Source organism: Gymnoscopelus braueri (genome assembly GCF_963280865.1).
Source record: "Gymnoscopelus braueri genome assembly, chromosome: 9".
Lineage (NCBI taxonomy): Eukaryota > Metazoa > Chordata > Actinopteri > Myctophiformes > Myctophidae > Gymnoscopelus > Gymnoscopelus braueri.
In genome coordinates, this window is record NC_137610.1 from 35,285,027 (window position 1) to 35,305,193 (window position 20,167).

Sequence of the window (20,167 nt, forward strand, 5' to 3'; positions counted from 1 at the left end):
TATAGTATATGTACTGCATCATTCTTTCTAAATTATTTTAGTTGATTTCTCTAGCCTTACCTGCCACGCAGTGGTCAAGGTGTGTTGACTTGCTTCTTTAGTTACAGTCCATACACTATCCACACATACTAGAAAATGAAACACCATTCTAATGAAGTTGGAACACAACGTAAAATCCTTATTTGGACTAGGATAGTAGCAATTGTATGTCTGGACTCTGATTTATGTCCATGAATGCTTGTTTCATTCCACACATGAAGTTCAACTAAATTCTATTGAATTGATATAAACCAACAGTGTCTGTTCTCTTGTCCCCAGGCCCTACCACCCAGTGCGCGGCGCGGCCCCTCCCACCACGCCATGCAGCACAGATGTGTGCGACAGTGACTATACCCCCCACCACCCACCGACAGGGCCCAGCTCATCGGTGGGCCGCTGGAAGGCCACGGGCCACAGCGCTCATACCAAGCACAACAAATACTATATGGACTTGAATTCGGACTCAGACCCCTACCCGCCTCCCCCCACCCCGCGCTCCCAGTACCTCTCTGCGGAGGAGAGCTGTCCACCCTCGCCCTCCACCGAACGCTCCTACTTCCACCTCTGCCCTCCTCCGCCCTCCCCCTGCACAGACTCCTCTTGACCCTCCTTTCCTGAGGGGGAAGATGGGGAGCCAAGTGAAGATCCAAGGGACAAACAACAATAGGCCTTATTTCCCATCCTTACAGTGGAATTGGTTGATTCCACAAACATTCAACCAAGTCACAGGCAAAGAAGAGTAATTATAATAGCAAGGAGGAGTGTCTGCATATTATCATATAAAATAATGGCCTATTGCACTACAGAGCAGGTGTTACTAGAGTGGGTGAGGTACAAGTGTATTGCTTAAAGACACTTTGGAAGTTTGTAAAGCAACTTGGTCGTTTTTCGCATTCCAGTGGTCCAGATGCTAGGTGGTCCAGAGGTGTGTCCCTCTATTATATGTCAGAGTGCTGTTGTGACTGTCAGCAGTTAGAGGCCATATCACGTTTGCTCTTGCCACTACTTTTGACTTATGATAAGTTAAGTGATTTGCCTATTTTCAGCAGCGCCCTGCTCCATATTTACAGTTACACACCTCCACTGCTGGCCAGTACAACTACAATCTTCTGCTGTTCTGCCACTGAGCCCCTCCACTGAAGCAGTCTGGCGGATTAAGGGCTTTGCTCAAGGGCACATCAACGGTATTAACCAGGAGAGCAATGCTATTAAGGCGAAAAGGAGTGTTTTCACGTTTTATTTTTCACCCCATTTCCAATTTTCCTCCTGCCTACAGAAACATTTTAGCAGTCTGTTGACTGAACCCAGTGACCTTTTTGATCAGAATTTCTCTTTTCCAATCTCAAAGCTAGCCTTGCCGCAACACCCGAGTTCCAGTGCCAGATGTCAAATGCTACACTTGATGCCAAGGAGTGAAAACAAGATGAGACAGATGTCCAATCTCTGGCACATTTATACTGATTCCACCAACTAACTATGCTGCTGCTCTTGTGTGTGCAACAAGAAACTGATTTAGAGTGGATGTGAAGTTAATGTTGTGTAAATTAAATGATCGACAACCCCTTAGCACCAATCCAATATGGGCGGGTAGTGGCTCCATGTCACAGCTAATGACTGTGGCAGGTATCTCTAAGATGAGATCTCTGTCATCCTCTGTGTGAAGTCGGACAGCTGCTGCTGTACTGTGTATCTGTGGAACCAGGAATCAGAGGCTGCCGGCCGCCAGGAGAACAACTTTTAGAGTTCAAATGACAGAATTCTGCTGCCCCAGCTGAAGCAAAGACTTGGAGACAACTGTTTGGACATCCATCAATGCAAACCATCAACGTCCCCTTCCGTCTTTACAGCAACCTCGTAGGCAGCAGACCAAGTGCCAGGACTGTATATAGTGTTAAAATAATATGAACAAAAATAAATGAGAGGAATTATTTTTACTATTTTATTCATGCCCGCTGATTCACCGCTGGCTTAACGTTGGGGTTAGGACATTGCGGTGAGGCGATAAAAAAAAAAAAGGATTGAGAGATGGATGGATGAATGTGTGTGTGTGTGAGTGGATGAATCAATTAACACGTGATTGAATAGATTATGAATGAATGTAAATAAGTAAATGTGTGTGTGGATGGATGTGTAACTAAGTAGGTACACATCTAAATGTGTGGGTGGCTAAATAAGTGTGATAAGATGGATGGATGGATGGATGGGATAAGGCCAATATAAAAGTGTGAAATCTTTTGTACATTGTGAATTTATATAACTTTTTTTAACCCAACATTTCAAATTCTTTTAAACTTGATATAGCATTTTATTGGCTATGGTCTTAGTCTGGTGATATGGTATGTTTTACATTGTGGAGCTTTCCTCGATGAACCTGCATTTAGAGACAAAGACAAATCTACCAATGGTATCACTTTGAGGGAATCCATTTCTCTCTCAAACATGACTTTGGTAAAGAAATCTACTATAAATGGAAAAAAGATACCAAATTTATTTCATAGTATTAAGGAAATGTACATATTTGTAATTAAGTAAATAATTGAGTCTTGAGACATTAGTGATTTTCTTGATGAATTTGAACCTGTTCCTACCATCACTTTTTGTTTTGTTCTTTTGTCCCGTTTACCAAAAGTATGTTTGCTGCTATTGTGTACATACTATATCATTTACTATGAATTATAATTATACAGAAAATCCCAAAACTACCATTCTCTTATTGACAATAGATCATGAAGCTATTTTACTGTTAATAACAAATTATTCCTATAGCAACTTTTGTAATTCATATTTCTGTCTGTGTGTAGCTCACTATGTAAGTATGTATGTATGTTTGTTTCTATCTGCATTGTCATTATTGGTGTGAAGGAGTCTTTCTGGAGTCACTTATAGGGTAGCTTTGAAAGCTAGAGTTCGATACAACCGGGACATGTCATTTATCTTCAAAGCTACGTTTTTTTGTGTTGTTTTTTCCAGTTTGCAACCTGTCGAATACAAATAGTTTGACTTCATGTTTCCAATATTGGAAAAAAAGAAAAGGTTATTAAATATGAGTGCTGCTTTACACGATATTTTGCAAGTGACACTACATCTTAAAGGCTGTTATAGAGTCTTTGGAATTCAGTTGAATGCTTCTCAATCAGTTGTAGTAGTTTGAAAGCATATTAAAACACAGTTGTCTAGGTGTGGTTTGGGGTGATATGATCTGTTTTTATTTAACACGTTATGTGGAGCCAGACTGATGTACCCTTGAACATTCATCAATTTAATCTGCTTTAAATTTCAGCCAAGCACTTAACTGTAATATGTCCATGCAAATACAGACAGAATGGTACTTATTGACTTAATCATGGAACAGACAGAGATAAGTCACATGAACGTAGCAGGCGTGAAAGAGCAGAGTTTAGTTTTTAGCTGTTGATATTATCTCAATAGATCAGGTTGTATTTTTAGGAAGGAAAGGAAACTCAGCACTAAAGCTCAACAAAAGCTGTGCCCCATAAGGGGTACTGTACCCCACATAGTACCCCACACCACCCACTCCAATCCTTTTTCAATGTAAAAGCGTTGGAGAAATAATTTCTTCCCTCTGCCCAAATATGTATGTATCACTAAAAGGTTGTGGTCACCACAGCACAGAGTCCAAAATAAATTCCTTAGTATCAGCTTCAATGAGACAATTTTGTGGATTGATCGATGCTCCAGAACACTGTGCATTGAGGGAAATCTTGTCTGTATATGAGAAGCAAAATAGTAAAAGTGACTTTATTTTAGGATGACTAAATTCTACCTGCTTACTGCCTGGAATTTAATTTATGACCTGGTAACATTAGCTGATTGAACATTTATATCAGTAACCACTTGGAACTATCAGAGACTTGAGTGATTTACTTGCCACAACTCTTATAGATAGGCCTATAAAGTTCTGGCCCTAGCCTCCTAAACCACTGTGCCAGTAAAATTATGCTCCTTAACACAAACCCTGTCTTTGTCGTCTTCGTCTAAAATGCTTTGTGTAATTTACACTTGTGACAATTTTTGTATCAAAAGCATTTTTATATAATAAAGGTTCTATTTTAAGGAACTGTTTGTATGTGTTCACTGTTCACTGAAACTGTTGTTATCCTCTGGCTTTTGCATTCCAAAATTAACCAGACACTAGTTGTTTTGATGTTTTCTGACTGACCCAGGGCTCAAAATTTGGCAAAAAGAGGATTAAAGTGGACCCCTATATTATTGATGTTTATTAAGATGTTTCTGAACAATTCTAGTATGAAGTTTTGTTGTGCAATTATGGCATTATTCTGCTTTCAGCCACAGCACAATTTGGATAGTACAGTGGAGAATGACAGGAAACAGGGAGAGAGACAGGGAGTGACACGCAGCAATCAAACCCGTGACCCACTGTCATTAATGCCTATATGTGGTATGCGCCTTAACCACTAGGCCATCGGTGCCCCGAGTTGCCTTTATTTTAGAAAGACAGTCTCTCTCTCTCTCTCTCTCTCTCTCTCTCTCTCTCTCTCTCTCTCTCTCTCTCTCTCTCTCTCTCTCTCTCTCTCTCTCTCTCTCTCTCTCTCTCTCTGTGTGTGTCTTTAAATGCACATTTAAACAGAGAGAGACTTGTCTCCTTTTATACTGGTGCGTGTCTGATCAAATTAATATCAAATATCTAAATATTGAAACTTAAAAGCTGTCTCGGGTGCTGACCGCAGAAGTGTTTTAAAGTGAAATACCCCTTTAAGGCAGGGGCATAATTGAATTTAGAGGATGCCAATGAATTATAGATAACATAGTTGAGAGGTTTTCAAGCGTTCTTATGTGGACAACCAAATTGACTTTTATTAGGCCATGGACCTACCCTGGAATTCAACTTTTGAATTGGATAAGTTAATAGAAAATCTATAGGTTATGAATGTAACCCCGGTTATTTGAATATTACGAGCGAGATGTCTCGCTTATGGGAGAGCGCCCCCTGGCGTGATCACAGAAGCATTTATACACTTCCATGCAATTTATTGGCTAGACCTGACGTCATACTGATCACATGAGCAGGTGGGCTCCGCCTCTTTTCTCAAAAAGCTCCTGCTTTGATCTGTGCGGGTTATTCAAAATAAGCCATGCCCCTTCTCGGTGAGCAAGCAAGAAGGGTGTTTTGGCGAGACATCTCGCTCGTAATATTCAAATAACGTTCAAATAAGTTATTTAATCATATTACTCACACACTATGTCTCGCTTATGGGAGACGTTATAAACTCCCATATTGCAGACTTATTATCTCGAAGTCCTAATCAGTCAGCCTATGAGGTTAACTCCTGCCTGGAACTTAAACTGATAGAGATCCCCTTTGAAAAAGGGCCCAGGATGCAGACATCCCTAATAGAATGTGCTTGCAGACCCTCTGGAGGCCGAAGACCCCTATTAGAGTAGGACAATTGTATGGCCTCCACTATCCAGTGAGAAAGCATCTGCTTTGTCACAGGTTTTTGTCAACTGTTTTGCCCATGAAACAAACAACAGATCAGATTTTCTCAGATCCTTAGTCCTGTTAACGTATGACCTCAATGCCCTAACAGGGCAGAGAGAATGTACGTGTAGCGCTGTGTTAAGCGACAACTTCATACCCACGAGATCCAATGGCTCGAAAGGCGGTTGAGAGAGAGAGTCCAGCACCAATCCAAAATCCCAGGTTGGGATTAGAGAAAGGCGGTTGAGAGAGAGAGTCCAGCACCAACCCAAAATCCCAGGTTGGGATTAGAGACTTAAAAACTGGACGAGACCCTTTCAAGAAACGGCATATGAGCGGGTGTCAACCCACTGATTCGCCCCCCAAAGCCTACATGGCAGGCCGAAATAGCCGCCAGATACACTTCCACAGTGGAGAAAGCCCTGTCTTTATCCATCAGATCCTGTAGGAAAGACATAGGCTCGGAATGGCCCAGTGTGAGATTTCTCACACCATTCCTCCACACTCGCCACTTTCCGTCATAAAGAGTCCCAGTCGACTGGGCCCTAGCGCTTCGAATAGTGGTAATGACCTTGTGGGGAAGACGCACTGTGCTCAAGCCCATCTGGTCAGAGTCGGGCCCTCTCAACCCGTCATACACAGATGCGGGTCTGGGCGTCTGGCCCACTCTGGGCCAGGCGATCCCCAGCCGCTCAGCCGAGCGCCTAAACAGGTCGAACAGTTCTGCTGTAACGATCTGGAGAGGCGGTCCGATGCACTAAGTCGTGCCGCTTGACGCGGTTTACAGTTTTAGCGACGGAAGTTCACAAACGGAGGAAGATGGGGAAACCCCTTCCTCTTTGCCATTAGTAGAGTTGAGGGAAGAATTAGACACGCACATGACATAATTAGGTCCGTCTTCCTCTCTGTCTAGGTCGCTGCGTCCTGGTCGGGTTTTGTACCCGTACACGGGAGGAGGCTGTGTGCTTCCCCTGCCCGAATTTGCGCGGGGGGAGCAGCTTTGTACACATCTCCTTGCCCGGTGGTAATGGAGATGTACTCTCCGCACAGATTCTACCAACATTGGACCTTTCAGTCCAAGTCGAAAAAAAAACGCGCCTGTGTCCCATGCGCGCTCGGGGACATGGTAGCTTTTCCAGCTCGCTGTCCTTCCCCATTCTACTCTCAGCCTTTCAAGGGCCTTATGCCAGGACATTTTATACATGAGGCTGATTCAGTACACCACTGAGCATGCCAAAATACAACACACACTGCATGTACCGTGAGCAGGGTTCAGACCTCATTGGATTTCAAGTCCAACGCCTTAACCACTCGGCCATCACAGCTGTGGGCCCAGACCAGCCTTTAGGAAGGCGCGTAATGGTGCCAGGATCATTTTCTCACCCCTATAAAATATCATCAAGCCGGTTCTTTGCCTGCGCTAGAGTCAATCTTACACATGCAGGAAGAGGGGAGAAATCTGTGTGGCTTCACCCGTATATAGAGCTTCAGAACAGCTCTTCGAAAAACCCGAAATGTCGCTGAAATCAAGCTCACGCAGTTCAAAAAGTAAAGGAAACCTGCTTTTGTGGTTTCAGCATGTGTAGCCGTGGGGAGAAAACGTATGCAGTTTACTCGCATAAAATGGCTTCTAGGAAGGCGCGTAATGGAGCCAGGATCAAACTTACGCAGGACAAGGCGAGGAGACTTTCGATGTCTCACCCCTATAAAATATCATCAAGCCGGCTCTATGCCAGCGCTAGAGTCAGTCTTACACAACCCGAGAAGGGATATGAATATCCTGTACAGATCAGGTCCAGCCAATAAATTACCTGGAAGTGTATAAATGCTTCTGTGATCCCGCCAGGGGGCGCTCTCCCATAAGCGAGACATAGAGTGAGTTATATGATCAAATATTTATTCCAGGCTACCACCCATAGACTGAAAAATGTTATGGACAAAGCGACGCCATTGGTTTCTACAGACCGTAAATGAGGCAGATTGTTCAGGAATTTCAAATCCGCCATCTTTCTATATCGCGTTGTCAATCAAGAGCGGGGGCGGGGAATGAATGCTATTGGTTGTGTAGCTTGTCAATCAATTCATCCCGCCCCTCCTACAGCATAACCTACTTTATCGCCAATTTTTTAATTAATGGGACCATAATTTACCAAAACGCATAACATGATGATTGAAAGAAGACTTTAAGCTAGCGACTGGAAGCATATAGAATTTATGACAATGTTTATTAAGGTAAGAAGATCAAGTTCGTCAAAAACCCACCCACTTGACACCATCAGGGGTAAAACAGCGAAACTACAGGCCATTCATATGAACTGTCACTTCCTATATAAGGCCAATGCCTGGGCCCTTGCTACCATAGATATATATAAAGGCTAGATGACTCACCCGCGCTGCTGGCCAATGGAGTACGACGTTGCCACATGGCGGCCATCTTGAAACAGTCATTCATAACATTATGTCTATGGTGCATATACTTTAAAATAACCATAGCGTGCTCAATTTTCATCTGATTTTCAAACGGTTTGGTGTTTTGTAAACACCAAAGATGTAATAAAATTATAAAATTATAAAATAAAATAAAAAATAAAAAAACATGATTATAATTATAAGTATGCAGTATCATAACTACATCTTTGGTGTTTACAACACACCAAACCGTTTGAAAATCGGATGAAAATTGAGCACGCTATGGTTATTTCAAAGTATATGCACCATAGACATAATGTTATGAATGACTGTTTCAAGATGGCCGCGGTTGAGCTACGCTTGCGCCGTCCCCTTGAGCCATCTAGCCTTTATATATATCTATGCTTGCTACCACACCCGTTCCCATATAAAATGATTTGGTCCTAGGAACACTGATGATGAAAAGGTCTTTTGACATATGAATTAAATTACATGTTCATAGTTGTACATAATTAGAAAGGCATAGTGGTGACTGGTGATAAACATTATTAGAATAGGACACGCTGTCTTTTTTTGTCTTGTAATCATTTCAAGTGAATTGAAATAAACTACTCTTCATTTGACTGGGGACCCCTTGCAGTGCTATAACTCTATGGTGCAGACCCCTCAAGGACCCCAGTTTAGAACCTCTTATTTTACTCCAGAGGGCAGCAGATTTCTTTCGGATTTTGCAGAAGCTATATTATATATATATAAATATATATATTTTGTCTTACTCGTGCCTAGTCAATTTGACCTTAGACATACAGTAAATCAAGAACTAAACATACATTTCCTCTGCTGATTTAGCATAAAATCAACTTACTATTTATTGAATAGCTGTCACTTTTGATCAATTACTACTACTGTACATTGCGCTCAATTGAAACCATACCAATGACACCTGTAGTGACGTTTAAAGAGAAATTTTGCATATTTATGAGCTGAATGTGGAAATCGTTGCAATGCACCGATTATCCAGTAACCACGGTAAATGACAAGTACACCCCACCCAGAACTAGCAGACAGTGTTGCCATGTCGGCTTATTATAAGATACTTTGAGCTTCTTTTTCTGTAAAGTTGCTTGCAAAAATTGGTAGCTGCGGGTTTGCGGTTTAATTGGGCTTGTTTCTAAACGTGCACTTGCTTAGGCTTGCTTACAGTTTTTTTATAAAATTATTATTTAAACCAGTGGTTCTCAAATGTTTTCATGAAAATGTTTTGTGGCAGCCAGGCAGAGCAAGAGTTTTTGAAAATAGCAGATCTACAAGCTCACAACGCGTCGCATCGCGACACATTGTGAGCTTGTAGATCGGCTATTTTAAAATAGGTTCAAGTGCTTGTAGATTGGCTATTTTCAAATAGGTTTAAGTGCTCATGTGACCTAGTCGCTTCTCTTGGGCTTGTTTTCAGACTCTTGGTTGCTTATTTCTCTCGCGAAATCTGGCAACGCAGAGCAGGGGCCCCACCCCCTAGCCAACCAAATCGCAGTGACAGCTTTGAGCGACGGGGCCGACAACCAATAGCATTCCAGAAACTCTTGTGACTGACAGACTCCACAAACGTAGTGGGGGAAGGGTCGTCGAGAAGTTGACGGAACCGCCATCTTGAAAAGTGCCCTGTGATAATCTAACATTTTCGCGCCTGTCAGAATCAGTTTTAAACGCTTTTTTCCCCTTACATGACTGTGTGTCGTTGGTTTGTACGATTTTGTCAACACTTCAGGCTCATGGCCAAATAAGCTACATGCCGGAGACTCGCCGTTTGCCGCTGATAATTGGTAGGTGCTGCACTAACACTTGCCAGTCCATGCACTTCGTGTTGGAAAAAGACACGGACTGACGACTAACCCTACAGTCCTACCTTATAGCCGGCTACCGTTAACTCGCTAGCGAGAAGCAATACTTGGCCATCTTAAAAGGCTTGGTTAATTAGCTAACGCTACGTTGTGGTTGTGATTCATATCGGCGTGTACATTTAGCTTGTTAAAACAGGTTTAAAAAAAAGCCTCATAGCAACGTGAAGTCAGCCGGTTAATGTTTATTTGCTAAGCTAACGTTGGTTGACTACCTTATTAGCTGCTAGTTGCTATATCGCTATAGCTAGTTTTGCTTAATTGTGGGTAGCTAAGTTGGCTAACGCTAGCTGTCAAAGCAACACTTAGCTGCTAGCCAGCTTTTTTTTTCCTCCACGGCCTGTATTATGTATTTAACGTTAGCTAACCTATTGGTCTGATTTGGGCCCCCGATGCAGAAATTGGGTAACGTTGACTCTTTACTTTCAATTTGAGTCAACTTGATGTTTTATTGACTCAGACTCGAAGTTAAAGTAGATTACATGATCTATAAGCTGGTCCACAGATTCTAGTCTCGGATGTGATTTGCTCGTTTAGCCCACCCAGGTTAACCATAGTTTACATTATGTTGGCCAGTCTTATGGCTTACAATACCAGACAGATGTAACTGGGCCACCATCCATCGGCCTCTTTCCTTGCTGTCGAATGCTGCCTTGTCCGCTAGAAACAGGGAAACATCATTTTCAGGTTTCAGCTTATTGTCACTCGCATTCATTCCTTAAAGCAGATTTTGGTTTTCTTGTGTTACCCCAATAATCTTAATCTTTACTGTTATGCTGTTCTGTTGACAGATCTACGAGTCTTAAGAGCCGCTTGTAGCTTACAGTGTACATTTTAAAGGTGCAGCGGATTAGTTCGCTATTTGAACGGTATTATTATTAATATTTGTCAATTCAAGCAATAATACAAAAGTACATTTATGCGATCACCGCTCTGTGGACATAGCCTTTTGCAGACAACTTTCTGTTTCGGATTTGACTGTCCAAGCTAGGGTGAGTAATTTACAAAAATAATATTTATTTATTTGCTCAACTCAGCTTAATAAGTTAACCAGTGTGTTTCTGGACTCTGGAGCCTATTTTGTTTTCTAAACAATATAATTTCTGGCTGTTATTTTGGACACCCAACAGCTACGGTTTCCTTTGAATAATAAAGCATCAGCTGCTCTGGTTCATGTTTGATGTAGACTGGTTTCTCCATTGAGATCTTGAACATGGTGGACTGGTGTAATATTTCTTGTGGTTTCGTGTCGGGCACCCTTTTGATGCCAGTGCAGGTTAACGAGTGCTGTAAATGTCTAGTTGTTGAACCCGAATATGCTGAATTGTTTATTTGCATTTTGAAACTAGTATCAGAGGCAACCATTTGCTAGCTAGCTGCTGTCATTTTTATCTAGCTTGCTTCCACTCTATAATAAATGTCCATGTCTCATTTTGCTTTGATATGGCACTGTGCCAATACCATTGCCATCAGCTATTCTCTACTTTAGATATGTACAGTAGCTAACTGTCAGGGGATTGTTGGGGATATACCCTAAACACAGCCTAGACATGCCCTTGAGGTGATGCATTTGATGGTATTGTTGAGTATCACCCGGCAACCAGAGAATCCATGTGCAAGTGAAAGACAGCTGGGAATGGATGTTGGCTGAATCATGGTGGTTAACTATTGATTGATTGTTTTTTGTCACAGGGTTACTTGTTTGTATAAGGGATTGGCTCTGTGTGACATGCAAGTCAAGGTTAGAAATTATGTATGATCCTTCACAGACTCCATACTTGATTCTTTCTTGTCTATTAGGGAAACTTCAGTCTTATGTAAACCTGCCAATTATGCACAGCATGAACTACAAAATAATTGTAATGTACTTTGTGTACAGTATTGTCATTAGATTTGGACCACCACATTTCAGTACTTCTAAGTTCTGAGCTCAGTTCTTATCAATATATTATTTATTCAGTAATAAAGTTTATGCAGTGCTTCTCTTGTTACTGTTTAGATTGGGAGGGGCCACAGAACATTATTTACAACTGACCCTCATAAGAGCAGGACTGGAGTTTGCATGGCTTAGTTGGCAGGACTTTGATCAGGTGTGTTTTATGTGCTTTAAAGTGCAGACATTGGGCCTTACGTCAGTGTTTACCACGGTTGGAGAGAATTTACTTCTGTTGGTGGGTGACTGACTGTCTGGGAGGGGATGAGGGTGGTCAGGTTGTGTGTGTTTGGCATCCTATCCTGGTAAGTATCTGATACTAGAGTAGAGTCCCAAGCTGATATTTTTGTAATGACCAGAAAAAATAAATCCTTAATTATTAATTCAATTCCAGCTAGGAAGGATGAGGAAAGTACTCAATATCATAACTACATCTTGGCCAGACCTTCCAATTTGCTGCATTTCATGTTGTTAACAGTCTTCGTCAAACAATTCTGTTGGTTTCTAATGGAGATAGTTTTCGTATTGCTCTGATCCTTTGATCACCTATGGTGGACAATAAAGATCATGGTTCCATGCTATTTTACTGGATTACATATAATCAAGGCAAGTAGGTGGAGCTTTTGTGTCCCTCCCTCCTCCATTGCTGTCTAGTCTATTAATATAGGCTTCTCTCCTAGACATTTATCCCAATACTATCCTGTGTTGTACCTGCTGATCATTGCCTAATAATATGTGAGTATTTCCCTCCTTCTCTGTGTAGTCTGTGTATGAAATAAAGGTTTTTTAGGACCTGGTGATTAGTAAATGTGTTATGAACATGGAATTAATAATTGTTTTTCTAAGCTCAGTGAGAACACTTGAACACAAAACTTTGCACTTATGGAAGTTGTTGTTTCATGTATTGTTGTAATATTTCATTTATTATATATTTATCCCCATCAGCAAGGGATACTGTGGTTTGTTGTTGTAGATCTCTGTTTTTGTATTTATTTGTGTTGCTGCTATTTGTAAGCAGATGCCTGAAGGAGGTCTATTGACCGAAAAGTTGCTTAAATAAAGTTGTCCCTATTGTACAAGTATAGACGATGTGTGTGTGTGTCATTTTATTTTATTCTATATGTCTTATCCCTGCCTACGCACTCTGAGCTGATGGTTTGCGTAAGACTTTGTTGCCTACATTTCATTTATTGACAGGGAGTTATTTTGTGTGTGTTGGGTGTCCATGGTAATGTAGTGTGTTGACACAGTTTTGTCTTGGATTGATAACAAGGAGCAGGAACAGACTTGGTAGCTGTTGAGGTGGTAGCCTTCTGGAGTAGCACTGACAGACTGTGTGTGTGAATGGAGGGTGTTTTTAGGATGCTCCCATGAAGAGGAAGTATTGCCAATGTGTAACAATGATAAATGGATAAAGCCCATAAGTGGTTTGTACTAATATGTTAACTAGTTTTTAAATAGTACCAGTGTGGAAGACGTATATTCAGTTTCATCGGCTGATAACTGATTTGGCTGTGCATCCAGTCCCTCATTTTAACTCTTCATTTAGACCCTGCATTAAATAAACAACTATCATTCTGTATCATTCAGTCTGTTCCTCTGTTCCTCTCTGTTAGGTGAGTGCCGTTGATGTGCTGAGGAGCTGCTGTCTGCTGCTGTATGTGTGTGCCGTCTGTCTGTCTGTCCGTCTGCCTGCCCGTCTGCCTGCCTACCGTACCTGCCTGCTTGTCTGTCCGTCTGGCCAGCCTGGAATGGGCCACAACTCCCAAAGAGCAGAATATACCTTCTCTTTTTAACCCGAGTTCCATTCTCTGGACTCCAACACACACAGGTAGTTATAGAAAGTACAATTTAAAGGACTTAACCAGTCTGTTTTACATCACTGTACATTATTTTCCAGTGAGTTGCATTACTTTTGAGATTTAAGGTCCTTTTATTTAAGGTCATAATTAGATATTTTTTATATTTTGAAACAATCTAGCTGTGTATTTTAGGTTACTCCAACTAAAGAGAATTCCATAATTGTATAAATGTAGCTTTTAACAACCATTTATGTTTATGGACTATAACGGGCAGGGCCATCTTACCATGATTCAATGTTAGGTCAGGTGTTCTGGAGCACTTTACAAAACGTGAGTGGGAACATTGCGTTCATGGTGTTAGATGTTTTCATTCTCTTTAGAGTTGAATAGGAACGATTTGAGTCAGAGTGGTATGGCAAAACTGATAGAACAGTTCATCTACGTCAATGGCGGTCAACAGTTGGATTTGAAATGACGTAGATCTACGTCAATGGCGGTGAATGTGTTAAAGGTATACTAAGCAGCATTCTGCCTCTTGAGCAAAATGTTTCCTTCCTGTTGGGGTAATTCCATACCCAGGACCAGGAGGGACAGTGGTTTCCCTGTTTAGATCCATAACTTGGACGGATAGTTTTGGTGTAAATGGCTTATTGGTTGTGAGATGCAACCCACTGGGCATTTAGAAACGGCAAAACCAAATTATGTAAAGCAATACAAAAGTTGTGAACGTATCTGCACTGTATGTATAGTTTAGATTATGTGTCCAATTTAGATTATGTGTCAGAGAATAAATGCTCCTCCTACTGTTAAAGATATTTCGGATCTATTGGAGTGGCATGACTGCCAGAAGACTCGTCTCGGAGCCTGCCTGCCTGCTTCTGGGGAGAGTAGTTTCGTTTTGAGCAGATAGCTGTAATGTCCAGATAGTAACCATTGGCGTCGCCAAAAAGATAACAAAAATAAAAGTTACACATTATACCTGAAAGGTGAATATGACATTGACAACTGAAAAAAATTATACATTTATCCTTCCCAAGTTTGTTTTTGAAAAGCATGGCCTGCATTTTGCACCTCTTTAAAAAATGTTTTTACTTCTGGCAAGTGGCAACATATATAGTGTGGGGTTGCCAAAAGAAATTGAAGTTTTTGAACCCCTGATTTAGAGTGTACCTTAGCTCTCACAGAAAAAGAAACGCCAAAATAAAATAACGCTCATTAACAATGAATTAGGATTGTTAATGATAATATTAAACGGATCACGTAAAATGCATCACAAAAATAACCGTGTGTATATTATATATATATATATTTTTTAAATATATATATATTTTTTCTAATTTGCATTAATTACTGCTCTGTGTTTTGTTTGTGCCTCCAGAGCCATTATGTTTTGGAAGTTTGACCTCCACACCACGTCCCACATCGACACACTGCTGGAGAAGGAGGATGTGACGCTAACAGAGGTGATGGACGAGGAGGATGTCCTACAGGAGTGCAAAGCCCAGAACCACAAGCTGGTGGACTTCCTGCTGCGACCGCAGTGCATGGAGGACCTGGTCACCTTCATTACACAGGAGCCCAATACTGATGTAGAAGAGAAGGTCAAATACAAGTAAGGTGCTGGTAGTATTGCATGGTAAACTGGTACTGAAACCACATTCCATTGCCCGAGGGACTCGAGACGCTAGCCAAATAAAACGGATGTATAAGCTGTCAAGGTGTTGCTATGTGAATTGTGAAGCATTGTAAGCTTGCAAATCTGTTCTTTGTGGCATCTCTCTGGCATCATGCCTGAGAGCATTTAATCTTAGCTCTTTTTGCTTCTTTATTACATTAATATATTAGTATCTCAGTTTATATTAATAAACTGGGATACTCAATTACACCCTGTAAAATGGAATCGATTTTTTTAAATGTCTATGATTCATTTAAGTGGGTATTTTATATATATACACACACACAAACACACACTGAGGACACATAAATGGTGCAATAATGTTTTGCTGTTTTCTAGGTACCCCAACATATCGTGTGAACTGCTGACGTCGGATGTGGGCCAGATAAATGACCGACTGGGAGAAGATGAGAGCCTGCTGATGAAACTCTATGGCTTCCTCCAGAGTGAGCCGCCTCTTAACCCCTTATTGGCCAGTTTCTTCTCCAAGGTCCTCTCCATACTAATAGGACGCAAGCCCGAACAGGTGAGTGTAGTTTGTGATGTGTTGTCTGTAACTTAACTACATGTCAGTGCTAATGTTCTGGAGGCCATCGTTAACATAATTCAAAAACATCTGATAAGCACTAACCTTATTGAGTGTGTGTGTGTGTGTGTGTGTGTGTGTGGACAGATAGTGGAGTTTCTGCGGAAACGGGAAGACTTTGTAGACTTGATGATCAAACACATCGGCACGTCGGCCATCATGGACCTGCTGCTGAGGATGCTCACCTGCATTGAACCACAACAGCTTAGACAGGATGTGCTTAACGTGAGTAGATGAACAACACTGCCTGCCCCGGTACCATATCCTACACTTATTGGCCCTCATCTATCAATCAACTGTAGAACCCAGCACAGATCCTAGTGCATAAATCATCTTATGACAGCAGGGTTCATGTGTGATCCATGAAATGCTCGTATCTCACCAATCACAAGGTAAGAATGATTGATAGCATTGATAACTGTGGTGGCTGAAAACAATCATTTCTATAATGCCCCTAAACATTCTCCTAGAGTTTACAACACGGACATACTGTACGTAATAAAATCCAAGAGGAACTTCTCTGTCCTTGAAATTGAAACTTTCGTTACTGTCTGGCTGCTTTTGCACTTTTTCCCTTTTTTCTCCCAATTTAGTCATTATGTCAATTCCCCCTGGTACTGTAGTCCCTTGTCACTGCTGACCCATACTTGTTGTTTTGTTGGGGAGGTTGTAGACGAGCACATGCCTCCTGGTTTATTTGATTAGTTTATTATTATTATTTATTGTCATTATTTATATTTTTTTACAGGAAAAACTCTTTGGGGAAGGGTTTTGTAATGTTTTATTTATAATTCAGTTCATAAGAAATGCTGCTACAAGTGGGAGCTAATTATAATTCTGCATTTGATAGAACAAAACATTTGGGAAGCTATTTTGTTATTTTTATTTAAAATTTCAGTTCAGTTTGAAGAAATGGTGTTAAATGTAGGCACTCCTTGCACTTATATTAAGATTATATATAGTCCATGGATACACAATGATACATGTTGCCAGTAGAACTTTTCACCTGACATTGAGGGGCTATACTGGGAGAACTTAACACATGCAGAGGAACATGCTATTCCTCTCAGTTAAGCATCCCTCCCAACAGGTGCCCTGACAGCCTGTATTAGTAGCTAGTGCAGCGACAGAGATTGCTCTGCCCAACTGGCTTCCCATCTGTGAACACAGCCAATTGTGTTTGTTGGAGCGCCTGGCCAAGTTGGATGCACCACGTAGGATTCGAACCCAGTCTCCTCAGTGGTAGACAGGAACCTTACCCCCGTGCCTTCCGGACGCCCCCAAACTATGGTGTTTTTAACATCATTGAGAAATATTACAAAGGAAATGTAGCAAAGTTCTGGAATTACAGTTAAGAAATATCAGAGAAGTAGATGGAAAGGTCTATAAAATCCATAAAATCTTTTTTTCGGCAATATAGAATTTTTTGTGGACAATCAAATCGAGGGAATGCAAGCTTCAGGCACTCATTAAAAATGTGTGCAGGACAAACAATATAAAGTAACAACCAATTTATGTTATTTAGCATCAAAAGAATGTTAAGGCTTGGTTTCAGAGGAAATCCTGGAAGATTCTCAAGAGTGTCACAGTCTCCTGACTTGTACTCCATAGAAAATCTCTGATGGGATTTGAAGAAGGCGGTTGCAAAACGCAAACCCTAGAATATTGGTGAACTGGAGGCCATTGCACATGAGGAATGGGCTGAGATTCCTCAGGAACATTGCCAGAAGCTGGTGTCTGGCTATGCATCATGTTTGCAGCAGGCCATAACGGCAAAAGGGTGCTCAACTAAGTACTAAAGACTCTTGTCATGAAGTTGCTGAATACGTTTGAGACTGCAGTAGTCATTGAAAGTGGCATTTTGTGTTGAATTTGGAGAAACGCCTTGAAATATTGAGCTATTTAGATTGTTCTTGTTTTATTTGTTGATTTATTTTAAACAGCTGACGATTTGTATATTTTTTCCAATAAACCTAATTTGCAGCAACTGTATACAGACGTGCGTTCATTCACACACTCTCCCGGTTCAGTTATCCCACAATTTGGTTCAAACCTTGTTTTGGGGTTTCAATATAATATTTCCAAAATTCATTTTATTTTGCTTATTAGCAAAACAAAATGTATATAAAACAGATTAGGGCTGGTAACTTTCCTCAGAAATGATATTCGAATATTGGTCTTAAAAATTGGCAGATATTCGAATATATTTGAATATTATTATTGAAAAAAAAAAATCGAGTATTGTTTGCCTTTCATTATTTTTACGTTCACTGACTTCACCCAGAGCCTTGAGGCTCAGACCTTTTTAACCGTGGGAGGTAAAGGGATTGAAGGGACAAAGAAAAATATCACTTATTTTACATCAATAAAACGTTTAATATATATATAGTGTATATATACATGTATGCATATATACATAATATATTACACACAAAAAACTGTAAACCCTGTTAATTTCAAACAATTTGCAAACAAAGTGCACTTTGTTTTGTAAATTAGGGCCATTATCTTCGATTGTGAGAAATGTTGTTTTTCTGCATTTTGTTTGCATGTGTCAGATTCATTTCTCACTATTCTAACACCCTTCCTTGTTCTTTGTGTGTTCCTTTAGTGGTTAAATGAGGAGAAGGTGATTCAGAGACTGGTAGACATGGTGCAGTCTGCTCAGGATGAAGATGTGAGACTTGTTTCCTTCATTTTTTCATGCTTGGCAAATGACCTGGTCTTGATGGCAAGAAAGTGCAGATGTATGCCATCTGGTGGTTGTGTTAAAAAACCCAATTTGAATCAGCAATCAGTTTCAACATAGGGACACTCATTATGTTTACTTTATCTCTTATCTCTGTTCCCTGTCATTGCGCTCTCTGTTTCTTTATTAAACTAGAGACACTCTAATGCGTCACAGTCCCTGTGTGAGATCATCAGACTGAGCAGAGACCAGATGTTCCAAGTCCAGGGCTGCTCTGAGCCTGACCCGCTGCTTTCTACATTGGAGAAGTATGTATTGAAACAACCTCTTCTAAAAACCCTACTTACTGACTCACATGGGACACCACCGTAGTGTACACTACCACACTATTCTCTTTTAGGTTCAGGACTTTTCAAAGCTAGCTATACTGTTGGAAAGTCTGGAGTCATAAGCATAATTATGCCATGCAGTTCCTTTATACACTCTGGGCAATTAACCGAACATTTATCGAAACATAAATACATTTATAACCTTACACAAAATTACTTTGGTTAATGATTTCCACAGTTCATGCATTCATGAACTGTGCCCATAACGCAATCTGGGAACCCATTCGGAAAAAGAAAATAATGTTTTTCCTTTTTTTGTGTAGAAACAGGAACTCGGTTTGTCTCCTCCCCTTTCTTAGTCCACTTCCTCCCAAGTGTTTCTGTGTTAATTCCTACTAACATTACCTGTTTAAGGCAGTAGTGCTGACAGATTCTGCTGTTTGCAGAATCTGTTCTCAGAGATTATGTTAATTTGACGTTGTGTTGAGAGGTATGTCAGATATGTCATCAAATTACTGGTGCACAGACATAAATTGTCTTATAAATAATTGAATTTAGTTGAAAACATGTATCCATATTTGTGATTAGCAGAAGTATCAGCGAGGTTTAGGCACCACGCGACCCTGAAGTGATTAATGGACGGTTGGATGCTTCGCGTCATAAAGCTTGCGTTTCAACTTTTAATTTAATGCTGTGAATGCATAGAAGTGTCTGTGATACGTACAGCACTTTCTGTGTGATCTTTTCGTTGTTAAAAGTCTCATCAAGTTCAAGTTGTGAACTGAGATGATGGCTCAATTGAATGAGATTGAGCTGGACTACTGTGGGAACGTGTGGGAACGTGTGTGTGTGTGTGTGTGTGTGTGTGTGTGTATGGAGAGAGCTGGTTAGAGCAGCCTCTATTCTACATTTGAAGTTTAAATGTAATCTCAAACATCAGGTGGTGTAAATAAATCTTGCAATTTACTGTGCACTAGTGTTAGCCTATATTGTGTTTGTAACTGAACCATTCATTAAAAACAGAGCAGTGTAAAAAAGTAAATGGCGTATATAATAACCGTTTAAATGGTATGGATTATCTCCCATGGTATAGTCATTCTCCCAGCCCTGCTATACCCTTTCCTCTCCTCCTCCTTGAGTTGTCCCCTCTCCTCCCATCTCCTCAGGCAAGAGACAGTGGAGCAGCTGTTGTCTAACATCTTTGACAAGGAGAAGAATGAGTCGGCCATCGTCAGTGTTATCCAGATCCTTCTCACACTGTTTGAGACCAGGAGACCAGCGTAAGTCATGTGGAATGGTATAGTCTTATCATGTTATTTGCTTAGATCTTGATATAGCTCTGGATAATG

General features: G+C 40.8%; 2 protein-coding genes across 6 annotated transcripts in view; both read left to right on the forward strand.

The window, feature by feature from the left end:
- lrp5 (low density lipoprotein receptor-related protein 5) overlaps positions 1-4,117 on the forward strand; it is a 68,845-nt gene extending 64,728 nt beyond the window's left edge. For both annotated transcript variants that reach the window (XM_080438508.1, XM_080438509.1), the window contains exon 29: positions 319-4,117. In XM_080438508.1, coding sequence (XP_080294634.1) covers positions 319-643 — 325 coding nt within the window. In that variant the 3' untranslated portion in view covers positions 644-4,117. The remainder of the gene's footprint in view (positions 1-318) is intronic.
- A 5,421-nt stretch (positions 4,118-9,538) lies between these two features.
- ppp6r3 (protein phosphatase 6, regulatory subunit 3) overlaps positions 9,539-20,167 on the forward strand; it is a 33,241-nt gene continuing 22,612 nt past the window's right edge. For 3 of the 4 annotated variants that reach the window (XM_080437922.1, XM_080437919.1, XM_080437921.1), the window contains exons 1-8: positions 9,539-9,729; positions 13,354-13,568; positions 14,918-15,151; positions 15,554-15,740; positions 15,888-16,025; positions 18,412-18,477; positions 18,685-18,797; positions 19,985-20,098. In XM_080437922.1, the coding sequence (XP_080294048.1) occupies positions 14,925-15,151; positions 15,554-15,740; positions 15,888-16,025; positions 18,412-18,477; positions 18,685-18,797; positions 19,985-20,098 (845 nt within the window). In that variant the 5' untranslated portion in view covers positions 9,539-9,729; positions 13,354-13,568; positions 14,918-14,924. The remainder of the gene's footprint in view (positions 9,730-13,353; positions 13,569-14,917; positions 15,152-15,553; positions 15,741-15,887; positions 16,026-18,411; positions 18,478-18,684; positions 18,798-19,984; positions 20,099-20,167) is intronic. The other variant, XM_080437920.1, reaches the window with a different exon arrangement.